At 43.8% G+C, this 14,232-nt stretch overlaps 3 protein-coding genes across 5 annotated transcripts in view; 1 reads left to right on the top strand and 2 right to left on the bottom strand.

The window, feature by feature from the left end:
- The first annotated feature begins 203 nt into the window (after positions 1 to 203).
- Positions 204 to 6,041, top strand: irak1bp1 (interleukin-1 receptor-associated kinase 1 binding protein 1). Its single transcript, XM_048985900.1, has 4 exons — positions 204 to 546; positions 3,812 to 3,877; positions 4,331 to 4,461; positions 5,679 to 6,041. Exons 1-4 carry the CDS (start codon positions 253 to 255, stop codon positions 5,938 to 5,940), a joined length of 753 nt encoding a protein of 250 aa, XP_048841857.1. The 5' UTR covers positions 204 to 252; the 3' UTR covers positions 5,941 to 6,041.
- On the bottom strand, positions 5,950 to 8,740 carry si:dkey-261l7.2 (uncharacterized protein LOC569751 homolog). 3 transcript variants are annotated; one of them, XM_048985903.1, is made up of 7 exons: positions 8,442 to 8,740; positions 7,999 to 8,215; positions 7,823 to 7,912; positions 7,640 to 7,731; positions 7,371 to 7,531; positions 6,989 to 7,105; positions 5,950 to 6,603 (listed from the first exon to the last, which is right to left on the bottom strand). In XM_048985903.1, the coding sequence occupies exons 2-7, from the start codon at positions 8,121 to 8,123 to the stop codon at positions 6,508 to 6,510; spliced, it is 681 nt and encodes a 226-aa protein (XP_048841860.1). In that variant the 5' UTR covers positions 8,124 to 8,215; positions 8,442 to 8,740; the 3' UTR covers positions 5,950 to 6,507. The 3 variants fall into 3 exon arrangements, with proteins under 3 accessions (XP_048841860.1, XP_048841861.1, XP_048841859.1); XM_048985904.1 differs by having other exon boundaries at positions 7,999 to 8,057; XM_048985902.1 differs by having other exon boundaries at positions 7,999 to 8,145; positions 8,442 to 8,739.
- A 258-nt stretch (positions 8,741 to 8,998) lies between these two features.
- The window catches only part of LOC125714860 (pleckstrin homology domain interacting protein), a 54,446-nt gene continuing 49,212 nt past the window's right edge, over positions 8,999 to 14,232 (bottom strand). The window contains exon 40 of the mRNA XM_048985890.1: positions 8,999 to 14,176. Coding sequence (XP_048841847.1) covers positions 13,485 to 14,176 — 692 coding nt within the window. The 3' untranslated portion in view covers positions 8,999 to 13,484. The remainder of the gene's footprint in view (positions 14,177 to 14,232) is intronic.

Raw genomic sequence — 14,232 nt, 5'->3', positions numbered from 1 at the left:
CCATTATAATTGGAACACATGGTCATTTGTATAATTCATATATATACATTTTTTTAGTAACATACAGCTGCTTAGCTGAGCGATTTTTGAGTCAGGCGCGGCTGAAGGAGTGGCTGTCAGGGGATCACGTGTCTTGTAGATGTGGGACTTGTAGTATTTTTGTGACATAAACTACATATCCCTAGATCCTATGCGCGTGCTGAAATCGATTGTTTGCAGCCGTTGCCATAACTATGCCCCGTTTACACCATCATGGCTGGTAGTCCTTCCTGTGTATATGCTGCTCTCGTACCGGCCAGGAGAGATAATTTGACAAATGAAAACGACACAGGATTGGGCTTGTCAGTTAAACGCGCCGGTCCGATCTGCCGAAGTCCAGGGGGTGAGATTCAGGTAACTGGCAGCGCCGAAGTGACCAGCCCACCGGACCGGGCTGTGCTGTGCATCAGCGTTAGTAACGCCAAAGGGTCGGTGAGCGATGTCACCGAGAGTGTAACTCGGAGGCTGGACTATATCCTGCAGACTCTGAGACAGCATGATGTTAAGGTATGCTTTATGCCGCGGAAGTGGACATTTACATTTATCTATTAGGCAAAACAACTTATAAACTAATCATCGTATATATCGCAGGCATACAGCAAAGAACCGATTTTGGTAATAATTAGAATCGAGTACAAGAAAAAGGAAGTCTTGGAAAAAGGAAAATACACGAACACAGTCTAAAAAGTAGAACCTGGATTGAGTTGTAGTTTTAGCAAATCTGCACAAGTTTTCAAGTGCACTTGTTTCTCGTTTTTCCATTAAGTAGAAATGTCTGAATATCTAGCCTTAACGAACTGCGTTTTACATGTAGAAAAATGTACAAGCTTTTGGTTTCGGCAGAGATCGGCATGTTGTACACTACCAGTAAAGTTTTTACACACAGATATTTTCTACATTTGCATGTTACTCACTTAAAATTTACAAAAATAAATCCAACATTTTCAAATTCAACTTTGCTAACAAATAGATTTACGGTAGGTTCATCATTTGAGTACCTTTACTAGCAAGAAAAAGTCCTATCGTTGATTCATCAAAGTAACCTCCTCTAGCAGTTTTAACAGCAGACAAAATCCGAGGCGTTCTTTCTGCAAGGGACGTTAAATACTGTTCTCTTTCATGGGATTAAACGGAAAGGGCAGCCTAGAATTTGACTATACCATCATCACACAGCCAGTTAATTGGATGTCAGACCTGCACTGTTATTTAACAAGAATAAAAAAATCTGCAGTTTATGAAATAAATAGAATTAGTCCAAATAGAAAGTCTAAAACAAAAGTGTAGAATGTTAGGAAGGCTAATTTTAATGGTATGAGACTGAAACTAGAACTTGTGAACTGGATGGAGTTAAATAGCAAAACGGTTGAAGAGGCATGGGGATTTTTTTAAAAGAATATTGTTGCAAGTGCAAGAGGACTTCATACCTGTTTCGAGCAAAACAAAATCTAGGAAACTACAACCAAGGTGGTTTACTAAGGGAATTAAGAATAAACTCAGGAGGAAAAGGACTCTCTTCCACAAATGGAAATTAACTAAGAATTTCAAAACTAAGCAGGAGTATCCAAGTCTAGAGGTTGAGTTAAAAAAATAAGACTCTCCAAGAGGAATGTAGAAAGGAAGACTGCATTGGAGGCTAAGGATGACATTAAAAGCTTCTTCCAATATTGTAACTCCAAAAGAGCTGTAAAAGCTGAAATCACTAATTTGCAGGATAGTAAGGGCCTTATAATTGAAAATGAAATTGATATAATAAATGAGTTTAATGATTATTTTACACAGGTGTTCACAGTAGAGAGCATGAGTAACTTACCACCTTTTAGTATGAATACAGCGTCGTCTATGACCAATATATGTATAACTGAGGCTGATGTGGTACTAAGCCTAGCTAAGCTCAAAATAAATAAATCGCAGGGCCCTGATGGCATCTTACCTATAGTTTTAAAAGAGATGAGGGATATTCTTAGCCAATCTTTAACGTTACTATTCCAGAAATCTTTATTTGCTGGTGTGGTACCTTCTGATTGGAAGCATGCTAATATAACACCCATATTCAAAAAAGTAATCCAGCAAACTATAGGCCAATCAGATTAACTTGCATAACTGGAAAAGTAATGGAAGCTATAATCCCAGTGAAAATGGTAGATTACCTGGATTCAAATAGCCAACATGGATTTAGGAGAAGTAGATCCTAATTTACTTGAGTTGTTTGAGGAAACTACAAGAGAAATTGGTCACAAAAAGGCCTACGATGTGATCTACTTAGATTTCCAGAAGGCCTTTGATGTTGTCCCCAATAAATGGCCCTTTCTAAGATCAAAGCTGCAGGGATTTTAGGAACTGTAGCAGCTTGGATCGAAAACTGTTTAACAGACAGGAAGCAGCGAGTAGTTATGAGGTACAATGTCACAGTGGGCCTGCGTTCATAGTGAGGTACCGCAGGGTTCAATTTTAGGACCACTATTGTTCCTAATTTACATTAATGATATTGGCACCAATACATACAGTAAACTGGTTAAATTTGCAGATGACACCAAGGTGGGTGGTGTAGGAGATATTGATCTAGCAGCGGAGAGGCTGCAGCGGAGAGGCTACACCGGGATCTGGATTTAATTAGTGACTGGGCTGATACCTGGCAGATCAAATTTAATGTAGACAAATGTAAGTTAATCCATGCAGGGAGCAGAAATATTAAGTACAGATATTTTATAGGTTCCACTGAAATAAAGGTAGCTGATTACGAGAAAGACCTCGGTGTGTATGTTGATGCTTCCATGTCCCACTCTCGCCAGTGTAGGGAAGCAATAAAAAAGGCCAATAGGATGTTGGGTTACATCTCTAGGTGTGTGGAGTTTAAGTCAAGGGAGGTGATGCTACGATTATATAATTCCTTGGTAAGACCCCACCTAGAATATTGTGTGCAGGTTTGGTCACCATACCTCAAGAAGGCCTTGGAAAGGGTGCAACGTAGGGCTACGAGAATTATTCCTGGTCTTAGAGGAATGTCTTATGAGAAGAGGTTAGCTGAGCTGAGTCTGTTTAGCTCGAGCAAAGGAGACTAAGGGTGGACATGATCCAGGTATATAAGATTCTAACAGGTCTGGATGCTGTTCAGCCAAATGACTATTTCAATATTAGTTTAAATACTAGAACTCGTGGCCATACTGTAAGTGGAAATCAGCGTGAGAACATTTTAAAATGAATTTGAGGAAGCACTTCTTTACACAGTGTGTAGTTAGAGTATGGAATAGTCTTCCTGCTAATGTAACGAAAGATAAAACCCTAGGTTCCTTTAAATCAGAGCTAGATAAGATTTTAACAACTCTGAGCTATTTAAGTTCTCCCCCAATGAGCTTGATGGACTGAATGGCCTCCTCTCGTTTGTAGATTTCTTATGTTCTTAATATGAAGAGGCAATTTCAGTTTTATTGTAGCACATAAAAGTTAAAATCAGGATCTTGAGGCTTATTGCAAAATAAATGCTGTGGATACTCTCCCATGTCTCCCAATTGAAAATGATAAATTCCATGCACTTAATATACTATTGAAATATTTTAATTTACACAAAAGGACAGGACATGCTACTCCTCCTAAAACTTAGTAACTCTGAGCTATTAGTTAAGTTCTCCCCAAACGAGGTTGATGGGCCGAATGGCCTCCTCTCGTTAGTAAATTTCTTATGTTCTTAGAAAAGTAGTAATAACCTGTGGTGTACAAAAACTTTTGACTGGTAGTGGAGGTGCGAACGATGTGCAATAATTAATTCCCTTTTTAGGAAGAACACACAACTGTGACTAAGTCCATAAGAAGAGAAGTCAACACGTATTACATGGAGGCTGAGGTACTTGTGCCATATTGACTACACGCAGAGGGAAGCTGCCCTTGTGAAACTAGTTTCATTTCCTATCAGTTTTTTAGGTACTTGCTTGTTTTTCAAGCTGTATCCTGTGAAACCTACACCTGCGCAGCCGTGATGCCTGATTGCTTCCACTGCATGGTGTTTGCTTTGGGCACATGAATTAAATAAACGAGATGAAAAAACTTTTGTGTCGTATGTTGCTTGTATGTGCTACATTGAAAAGCGCCTACTGATAACGGAATGAAATTTTGTTTATGTGGTTGCTTACCTTTGACTATTGCTGTTGGCTTCTGATGCATGAGAGGGGATGTGGAGAGGGGATGTTGTGTTATTGAAGTGCACGACTGCATAGGCATTGCATTTGTGCATTAGAAGGAGTGATCCATCTCATGCTAACAAGCATGCATTGTTGCTTATGCGTGTGTGTGCCCTCAGGTCAGTGCAATATTCACAGACTTCGAAAAGATGCAGGTTGTGAGCAACACGTTGGTGGAGAAGCTGGACAAGACGGTGTCAGTGTACGCACCTCAGTTCTCTCACAGTGCCGAACACCTGGCTCAGCTGAGGTGGGCAGTAGCTTCACCTTCTCTTCAATGACCCAGTCAATAATGAGCTGGCAAGCTGCTCACATGTCTACCGGAAACAACTGGAAGAACACTTAAGTGACTTGTTTGCTGGGCCAAACGCTTATCCATTCTTCTTAAATGGATTCAGTTCCATAGAACTTATTACTTGCTTAGACGTAAGTAGCATCTGTTGATTACGCCTTTAGTAGATACAGGAGTTGGACAATGAAACTGAAACACCTGGTTTTAGATCACAGTAATTTATTTGTATGGTGTAGGGCCTCCTTTTGTGGCAAATACAGCATCAATTTGTCTTGGAAATGACAGATACACATGTTGAGCCATTCCTCTTATAGAGTAGTGGACAGGTCACTACACGATGCTGTTGGAGGAAAATCTTCCTTGACTCACTCCTCCAAAACACCCCCAAAGTGGCTCAATAATAGATCCGACTGTGCAGACCATGGGAGATGTTCAACTGCCCTTTCATGTTCACCAAAGCACCAGTCTTGCTGTACTGGTGCAATATCAGCCTGGTACACGGAAACACATTCAGGGTACGATGTTTGAATCATTAGATGAACATGGTCCTCCAGAATGGTTCGGTAGTCGTTGGCAGTTACACACCCATCTAGAACAAGTAGGAATAATTGGGAATGCCATGATATTGCAGACCAAACCATCATTCTGGATACGTAACAATCCATGGAAAGTCGAGGTACGCATTTAATTCTGCAGTGAGTTGTACAGCAGTGGTTTATTTCTGGATACAATCTGGGTTAATACCCAGACATTCCTTTGATAGCTTCCTCTTGCATCTACGGTTACTCCTGTTGGACGTGGTCCATTGTTCATGGCGGTAGGCTGACATTACCCTGGATACTGTAGCACTCGATACACCACAAAGACTGGCTGTCCTGGTCACAGACGTGCCAGCGAGACGCGCACCGACAATTTGTCCTTTATTGAGCCGTTATGTCTCCCGGTTTGTTGCGTGCCATTGCTCTGCTAGCTCGATCTTCACACTCTGCTCCAACTGATGGAACGTGCAATCAGTGAAGATTGGTCACCTGGCCACGCATACATAGGTGTGAATCCTCAAGCACTATTGAGCTGCTGTTTGTTTCATTGTCCAGTCCCTGTACATACCATAGTAGTAGCGGCAAACACACTATTTAAGGCTTGATGCTATTGTGGGTGTCTACATGTGTCTCCAGGAGGAAGGCATGTGTGGCGGCGGTGGCCAACGCCCAGCAGAAGGCCCGCGAGGCATGCAGTCTGTTGGGACAAGGCCTGGGGCAGCCCCTGCTCATCAGGGAGGAGGAGAGCCGGGAGTGGAGTGGGGACGCCGATGAGGCCACTCCCCTCCCACGGGCATCCCTGCAGCAGTGGATCAGACAAGCCACCGTATCAGTGGCAGCACAAGTCTTCGTCGCCTTCCAGATCCGGCCCAAGGAACGAGCAAGAAAAAGACACTAATACAGCATATTGTCTGTGGCAACTTTTATTACATCTGCACTGTGCAGCTTCAGAGATTCTGCCCCACACTACAAGTATCAACATTAAACTGTACAACTCTTCCTGACATTTTTTATATATACAGATCAATAAATAAGCTTTTCCAAACACGCAAGTAAAGCTCAAAAATCACATAATTCCTTGACATTGACAGACCCTAAAAAATTCCCAATTATACTTTTTACACCTTTTAACTTATAAACCTCACATTTTTCAATACAGCTTCTGCATAATTTAAATAATGATTTCATCATCTTTCACTATTAAAAAAAAATTACATTTACAAAGCATTTCATTTTCATTTTACTACACAGGGTATGCCTCCCCCTCCATGATTTTGGTGCTCTTTCAATCTCCATCTAGGCTCAAGTACTTAGGAATTGAGATGTATTCCTGGTCTCACTGAAGCACCATGTAGGAGGGAGTTTCATCGTGCCAGTGGGCACTGCGAGAGGCAGTTCTTACAGGAACTCATCTGCCACTGCTCTGTAGCTGCGCAGCCGGCGGCATCCTCTGCGCAGACACACTTCAATCCTCTGGGAATAGCTCCTGCAGCCAGGGCTTCATAACGAAACGCTCCCCGTCAAAGTGGCTGAAATAGTTGTTCAGCGTGGGAATGTCCGGCTGCCGAAAACACAGGGACGCTCAGGGGCGGCTCCAACAGCGTCTACACCGACTGCCGGTCACACAAGGCGTACCCATGATGCACGCAGGATTTATACAAGCGGCACTTTTCAGAGTTGGGAGTCACTTCATAAAGCCCATTTACTTCAAAAGTTATTTAAACACTTTCATCCAAAGTGACGTACAACTGAGAAAGCAGGATAAAACAGGCCCTGGAGGAGCTGACTTAAGGGACCAACGACAAAATCACTCTGGCGACCCTCTGATCACAGGTACTATTACGGGTACCACCACTACGATATGTGGATTTTTCATCTACGTTTCTGTAGCCTGTTCTTCTATAGTGTTATTACAATCCTAAGATATGCACACGCACACACAATACCTTGAAACCTGTGAAAAGCTGTAGCGACGTTTGGGGGAGATACCCCACCAAGATGGACGAGGGTCCCGGGCCATTGAAGATCACCTTGTAATGAGGAGTGTCTTCAACTTTCTGCAACTGCAGGAAGCGCAAAACGTTTTAAAATCTGCTTACTTTTAAGGTTGCAGCATGCACAACAATGCAACAATACCTTTTTTAAAGTTTCATATCCAGTTTTAACAGATTACAATAATAATAATAAACTTGTGCTCCATTGGAGTGCGATTTTCCCATATTTGTGTCGATATTCTGTAACTGACCGGGATCACTGTGGTATAAAAGCATTAATTCACATTAATTCACCTGAGCCAAGCAGTGAGTGAAATGCATGAAATGCCCTGACCTCATGCTCCGAGTACATTTTCTGCATCCACTCCTGGGGCGCTTTCAGCTTCTCGTCCCAACTGACGATTACGCCCACCATGTGGTTGCCTTGCGCCATCACCACCTGCCCTACCCTGTGCAGAACGTATGCCGGACGAGGACTGCGGACCTCCCTGGACGCTGGAGAGGGTCCCCGGAGGAAAACACACGTTTTCAGGCCATTTTAAGTTCTTGTTGGAGGCAAAGAAAGAGTCCAAGCGCAGGCATGGCTTCAAAATCGGCGCTCACCTCCGAAGTAGCCCTGGTTATTATCGTAGAGCAGCACCTCCAAAGCAGGAGATTCTCCCAGAGGATCCAATTGCTCCTCAGCAGCTGCGGGCCTGATTAGGACGCAAACGTTCAAACGCTCTGCTGGTGCGATCTGTTCGGTAAACCGCACGTTTGAAATCAGATTTGATATTAGCTTCTTACAGAAATTTAGATATCCATTGTTTCGTCCAGTCTGTCCACGCCGTCACGTTCAGATGATGTTTCCTGAAGTCGTTCCAGACTCTAAGAAGCCTGCAAAAAGTATATAAACAAACGTAAGAATTTCAGAATCAATGCCCATCTGTACAGGTGACAGCGACATCAAGAGTCACATGTACCGCATAGTGGCGCGGTGGCACTCCGCCGACGACGTCCCGGTCCACTTGGAGATGAGAAACTGAACGGGCAGCGCGGACAGAAGCAGAGTTACCTGCAGTAGCGCTACAGGTGATATCTGTGGCATCGTCTCCTGAATTCAGAACAGACTTCGAGGGCGGAAGCACGTTGACAGATGAATTTAAAACACTTATAGAAAACTGCAGACAATAGCTGCGCCTGTTAACCAAATAATAACGGGATACATATTGGGTCCTCGCCAACATTCTGTACACTAATATTAAGCGGATATGACGGCGCCTACCATAGGTCAAAAGCAATATAGTATCGTAAAATACATGCAGCACGTAAAAAACTTCCGACAAGCTCCCTAGTGTATGTTATGTTTTTTTAAAGCAATCTCGGTAATGCATGTTTTCATATAGATAAAGCAACAATTACGTACCTATTCAGGTTCAAGTGGTCAGTTTTGCTTCGAATACTTTCAAAGAGTAGCCAGTAGGTGTAGACAGTCGCTTACTAGCTTCTTATTAGTGTTCGTCTAACCACTGAAGCAAAACGACGATAACGGGTTCTTTCCACTGCCATCTGACAGTTTCTTTTGCAAGGGGCTGTAGTTTCACTCTAGCACCTGTGTATCTAAAAAAGTATGAAATGGACAAGCCGCTCAAATGTCCAATCGCAGGCGCCCACGAAAAGCAAAGGCGCCTCTCTAACTCCGCCACGTCAGGGGACGCACTTCACATTGATGCGTCGCATACGGGCCGCCGCAGTGACACTAGGCTGCCGCAAGGAGGAAGCGTTTCCGCGTTAAACGCGCCGGCTCAGCATCCGACTGCTGACGGTAACGAATCACAGATTGGGATGTTATAGAAATGCTGAGCATTAGATTCCATTACAAAAATCTTTTAATTTTCAGAATGCAGAATACAGATTCCTTGTATATCCAGGTTTACTTGACTTTTATTTAAAAAAAAAAAAAAAAAAAAGAATTACAAGACATGGAAACACAACTGTTTATTTCTTAAAAATATCAGTTATGTACTAATATGACAGCAGTACTCTACACATACATTCTAGGTGAGGTTTTTTTTTGCCTTTGGGTATTTTTCTTAAAAAAGTATACAAACTAACATAGAAAGCCCCCTCCCCCAACCCTCCACAGTAGGACAAAATCTTCCAAACAGCCAGTAAGAAAACCTAAAATGAAATCAGCATAGGGAGAGATGGAAGCAGGGAAATCCCTTTGCGGGTGGGGGTACAACACGGTTTTCACACACTTTTGGGAATCCTTAGCTGATCCCTCCCCCGCCCCACAGTTAAGTCACAAACACATCTCTGTGATTTTGGAACGTGTTACATACATCATGTACAATACGTTAACAGGCAGTCTGTCTGTTTTAAAAGGAGAGGGAGAAATCATAAGTAATGGTAAAAAAAAAAATATATATACCATTTAAGCACAATTAAATGCACCAATATATCTACTGTATACCTGCTCGTATAATGACAGGATATGACAAAACACTACAGCGACAGCATGTAACAAGCATCGTATTTACACGTCAATTTCCCTACACAGTATAGATCGCCGCATCGTGACTTGTACCATGTTAAGCTTCCAGTGTATTACCAAACATGTATTTGGTTCACTGAACCTGCTTAAATGAAATAAGGAGAGAACAAATTAAGACATTCATGAAAGGTCCTTTAAAGGTAGCAGGACTGTACTACAGTGTTCAGTAAAATGTTTTTTGGCAATAACAAAAAAAAAACCTCTAAAAGCAGACAGGCTGCTGTTAAGTACAGAACCACACAGTGCACATGGTCTGGACAATACATGTCCAAACCCAGCCTCGGAGGCGTCGAACACCTTTAATCATTTACAGAAACGCACCCCTAACCCCCAGCACGTCCTGCGTTGCAAAGACGCGAAGAAAACAAAAAATCCCAAAGTATACAAGGCACAATCATCAAACAGGATTTTTTCTGGGAATGCTTCTCCTGCGTCAGCATTAGACATGCCTGAAAAAGTGCAGCTAAAATCCATGCAATGCTCAATGAAACATGGCTGCACATGACGGAGATGTGGCCACAATCAAACGAAGAGGAAAAACACTTTAAAAAGATTTTACAAAAAATATAGGAGGTTAACCTAATCTAGATATTTTTCCTAAGAAATAAACAATGTATTAAACTCCAAATATTGTAAGTGCATATTAAAGTTACACAAACAAATAATTTGCTGTACCTTAGGTATTTTATATAATATCTTGGCTATGTAGTATCAACACATGTATATACTATGGACATCTGAAATACATTGGACAACTCTTTTTAATCATTATTATAAAAAAAAGGAAAAGAAAAGAGATAAACTTAGGTCATCCAAGGTTTTGCAATGGCGTTGAAGTGCAAGCCAACCTTTTCAGTCATTCTGGTTGGGCCCACACTACAACATACCAACACCGGGAAATGGGTCCACACCACCTCGGCTCTCCTCCGGCACACAAACACTTCAGGTCCATGTCAGTCTTTGGCAAATGTGTCATACTCCCAAACTTACATAAAACCGAAGGTTAAACGGCTGAGAAATGGGATGACAATGGAACATGTCTAGTGTCTCATAAGATCCGTGTTCAGCCCCACCACCAACAGGCACCTTGGTTGATATTTCCTTAGCCACCAGCTTGGAGATGTTCCTTCTTAATTTCACTTTCTTGTTTAAAGACACCCTGTACCACACCGACTGTTTATTACGTTTTGTTTTATCACTACGTTCCTTAATACCTAGATCCATTCGACAGAAATGAGAAATGAGAAAAATCACGCTAGAAAATTAGTTCAAGCCGTGGGCGCACTACAATGGAAATTCCCTGGACTTGCGTTTCCTGATATGAATTTAAATTCGTCAAGGACAAAGGAATCAGCATTTTTAACAGAGTGAGAAAATGCCTTGAGATTCCCCCATTCAGTCCCAGCAGACAATGAGCATAAGCCGAATTTCTGCGGGCACGAAGGTCCCCGTATGACAAAAACTCCGGGAGCGGGGCAGCCCTAGTGCCATTATGATGATGCCATTTCAATTACGCCGGCCGTCCATCGTGACCAGCACGACATCGCCGCCTCGGCTGCCGTGTAGCAGGGACCACCGCTCCCCCCAAGCCGACGCCGTAAAACCTGTCGCATCCGCATAATTTCGGCTTCGTGTACCCATCACGTACGGCTTCACCACTAGCCGAGGTCGAGGGACCACCGTCCTATACGAGTTGTACTTCTTTAACGTACCAAAATGCTGCAAAACCAAACTGCATTATCCCGATACCAATCGGGAGAAGCTGCGGGATACCGGGATGTCTCACCCAACTTATTCCGTATTTTCCTTTCATCCTTCTACCCAAGGTAATGCTCTCTGTAAAACTGTGCATGGGTGAATAGTGGCCTATGTTAATATTAAATTCAGCAGCCAAACAACAGTTAAAACAGTGTTTTAATTAGCCTACGTGATAAAATTGAAACTCGTCTCTCCAAACCGCTGACATTCCGTTCGGGAGTACCACCACTGATTTCCTCATTCACATATCATTTACAAAGAAAAGAAAAACTTTCTTTGGGAAAATGCATCTATAGAGCTCCGTCCTCGGTGGGATATCCGAATCAGTTCGCTTCTCTCGAACTGCACGGCTGGATCCGCAATGTGCGTTTTCAGATTCGCTGCATGCTCAACATTTTACTAGATATTAAAAGACGTCTGGTGACTAAACGCTCGAACAAACCAGCAACACGTGATACTTATTTTCTCTGTACCAGATTTACGCCAATTCCTTCAGTACGAAAAGCTAATGAACCAAACGTCCCGTCGGAAGATCTGACCGAGAGGCCTGCAGTAACCGAGAGGCAGATCTCCGCACAAACTGCGTCCGCTTGGTCACCCGAAACTGCCAGCTGCCGCAGACGGGGAGGCAAAATCTAAAGACGTGGTCCTCGGAAAATCTCAGCTATACTATAGCAGCCTGCCAGTAAAATGGTTTAAATAAAAATGCGTTTAAGATTGAATGATTCATGTTAAACCATATAAAGGCACAATTTATTGCTAAATGTAAAGTCTGTATTTACTCTTAATATTCAGGACTGAAGTGTGTTATATAATGAAAAAAAAAACTAAATTGAAAACAAATGTAAAAGACAATTCCCTAAAACTAGCCATGCTGTTATGATTTTTTTTTGTTGTTTTAAGTTCTAAATGTATTGTACGAGGTCACTGTACATTTTTTTACTCCATATGGCCAAGCTGCAGGTGGGATGGTGGATAAGGATTCAAGAAACCAGAAGTCTGTGAGTTCTAGTCCCTGGAAGGGCCTGAAACGTATACTTCAAAACAAGGTGAAGTATACAGCTGTATGAAATGGCCAGAGGAGAATGCCAGGTCGCTTTGGATGAAAATAAATAAATAAATAGTGAGATCACAACTGGGATGGAGTTATCATATCTACCTCTGATTCGCTGGGGTGTGTGTGTGTATGTATATATATATGTAAAGAAAAATAACCAAAATCAAAAATAACTGTCAATGTTCCGGCAATTTCCAACCCCCGGAGCAGCAAGATACAGGATAAATAGTTAAGTTTGACAAGAGATATGGCACTGCTTTTAACAGGGCTGTTACAGTGGAACAATCACAGAATGGGGGTGGACCTAGACCGGTGGGGGGGGGGGGCTTCAATCTCCCTTCACCCTATGCGGCCTCGCCTGGCACGCTCCGACTGAAATCACGGAAACACGAGAAGGTATGATGCGCAAGTAGAAACCGTACAAAAACACGATTATAAAAGGCTGATGAGCACAGAGCAACATTTTCAAGTCAGTCTGAGCTATAGAGACAAAAAAAAAAAAAAAAAAGAGAATTCTGTTTGAGAAATCCCAGACCTTTAGTAAAGCCATTTCACAGGCTGGATAAAGTGAAACAGCAGCTCCCCTTCAGATCTCTGCAACCACACTGAATGGGCATGCACGGGCCAAGCCATTCCTGCCCACTGTTAGTGACGTGTAGTCCCCTGCTGGCCGACAGCTAATCCTCATGCCGCACAACTGATGACATGGGACTGATGTCGGTCAAAATCAGAATCTCGCTCAAGAGGAGCGTCTGAAATTTCCATCAGACCTTGTATTGTGGCTATTGCGTGTGAAGGCTAAAACTGTAGCATGTGTAATAGTGAGCGTGAGTGAGGGAGACACATTATCAAAGTGTGGCCGTCTAAGGGCCCTGGTTTTGGTCCCATGCGCCGGTTCAGCACTGGATGCACAGCATTTAGCAGCAAGTTTCGCATTGTCCGGGGTGGGGGGTGGGGTGGGATTGGGGGCTCTTGCCAGGACATCACGGAGAAAGTCATCCAGCCAATCAAGTTCGACCTGGACTCCTCCGTCTGTTATGTCCTCTCACCAACCAATCAGGTTGGGCTCTGCCTTGTCCATCAGTTACATCCCCTTCTCACCAGCCAATCAGGTTGGCCTTTGCTTTCTCAGTCAGCTTTCGCACCCTGCCTTTACTGGAGGTGCCGAAAGTGATGGAGGCGTCCTCAAAGAGCAGCTGCCTCTGCTCCTCCTCGGAGTCGTCCTCGTTGTAGAAAGCCGTCCTGCGGCCCTGGTTCCGCGTCTTCATCGGCGCCTTGACGCCCCCATCGTCCTCGCCCTGCTCATCCACCTCCGGCTGCACACGTTCCGACGCCCCTCCTATGTCCTCCTGCGGGGCTGCTGGTGCCGGAAGCTCCTCATTCTGCCTCCTGCTGCTCCTCCGGAGGATCCTGGGACTGGAGGGGTCTTGGCTGACCGGACACTCCTCCGGTGGCTTCAAACTCTTGGGCTTTCTTCCCCTCCGCGGCCGGCCTGCGTCCATAATCCCCACCACTGTAGCAGAGGTAGCATTCCCAGCCTCATCGCTGGCAGACTGTTCCTCCTCCTCAGTCTCCGTGCTGTTCCACTGCCCCGCTCCCCGCAGCGCCTCCAGCTCCTTCTTGCTCTTGCGCCCTCGCTTTTTCCCCGGTGGCTTGACGACAACCTCTTGTTTCATGGGGGTCTCCAACTTGGTCCTGTGCCCTCGCCGCCCTATGGCCAGTGTCAGGTGACTGCTATGGCCATTAAGCTGGACGCTGTTGGGGGTGCCAGGACTCTGCTGGGGGGTCACTAATCGGGGAAAAACACAGATATGAAAAATAAACGACACAAGCCAAACCACCCTA

This window comes from Brienomyrus brachyistius, chromosome 19, assembly GCF_023856365.1.
Source record: "Brienomyrus brachyistius isolate T26 chromosome 19, BBRACH_0.4, whole genome shotgun sequence".
NCBI classification, from domain to species: Eukaryota; Metazoa; Chordata; class Actinopteri; order Osteoglossiformes; family Mormyridae; genus Brienomyrus; species Brienomyrus brachyistius.
Note: the sequence above shows the minus strand (reverse complement) of the source record. Positions and strands in the feature narration are given on the sequence as shown.

Bases quoted from the DNA above. Each gene is read 5' to 3' on its own strand.
- irak1bp1 (XM_048985900.1), top strand. From the start codon at position 253: ATGGCTGGTAGTCCTTCCTGTGTATATGCTGCTCTCGTACCGGCCAGG. The intron at 547-3,811 runs GTATGCTTTATG...TTCCCTTTTTAG, and splicing joins TGAGACAGCATGATGTTAAG to GAAGAACACACAACTGTGAC. The intron at 4,462-5,678 runs GTGGGCAGTAGC...ATGTGTCTCCAG, and splicing joins GAACACCTGGCTCAGCTGAG to GAGGAAGGCATGTGTGGCGG.
- si:dkey-261l7.2 (XM_048985903.1), bottom strand. From the start codon at position 8,123: ATGCCACAGATATCACCTGTAGCGCTACTGCAGGTAACTCTGCTTCTG. The intron at 7,913-7,998 runs GTACATGTGACT...TACTTTTTGCAG, and splicing joins TGCCACCGCGCCACTATGCG to GCTTCTTAGAGTCTGGAACG. The intron at 6,604-6,988 runs GTATTGTGTGTG...TGTTTTCGGCAG, and splicing joins AGCTTTTCACAGGTTTCAAG to CCGGACATTCCCACGCTGAA.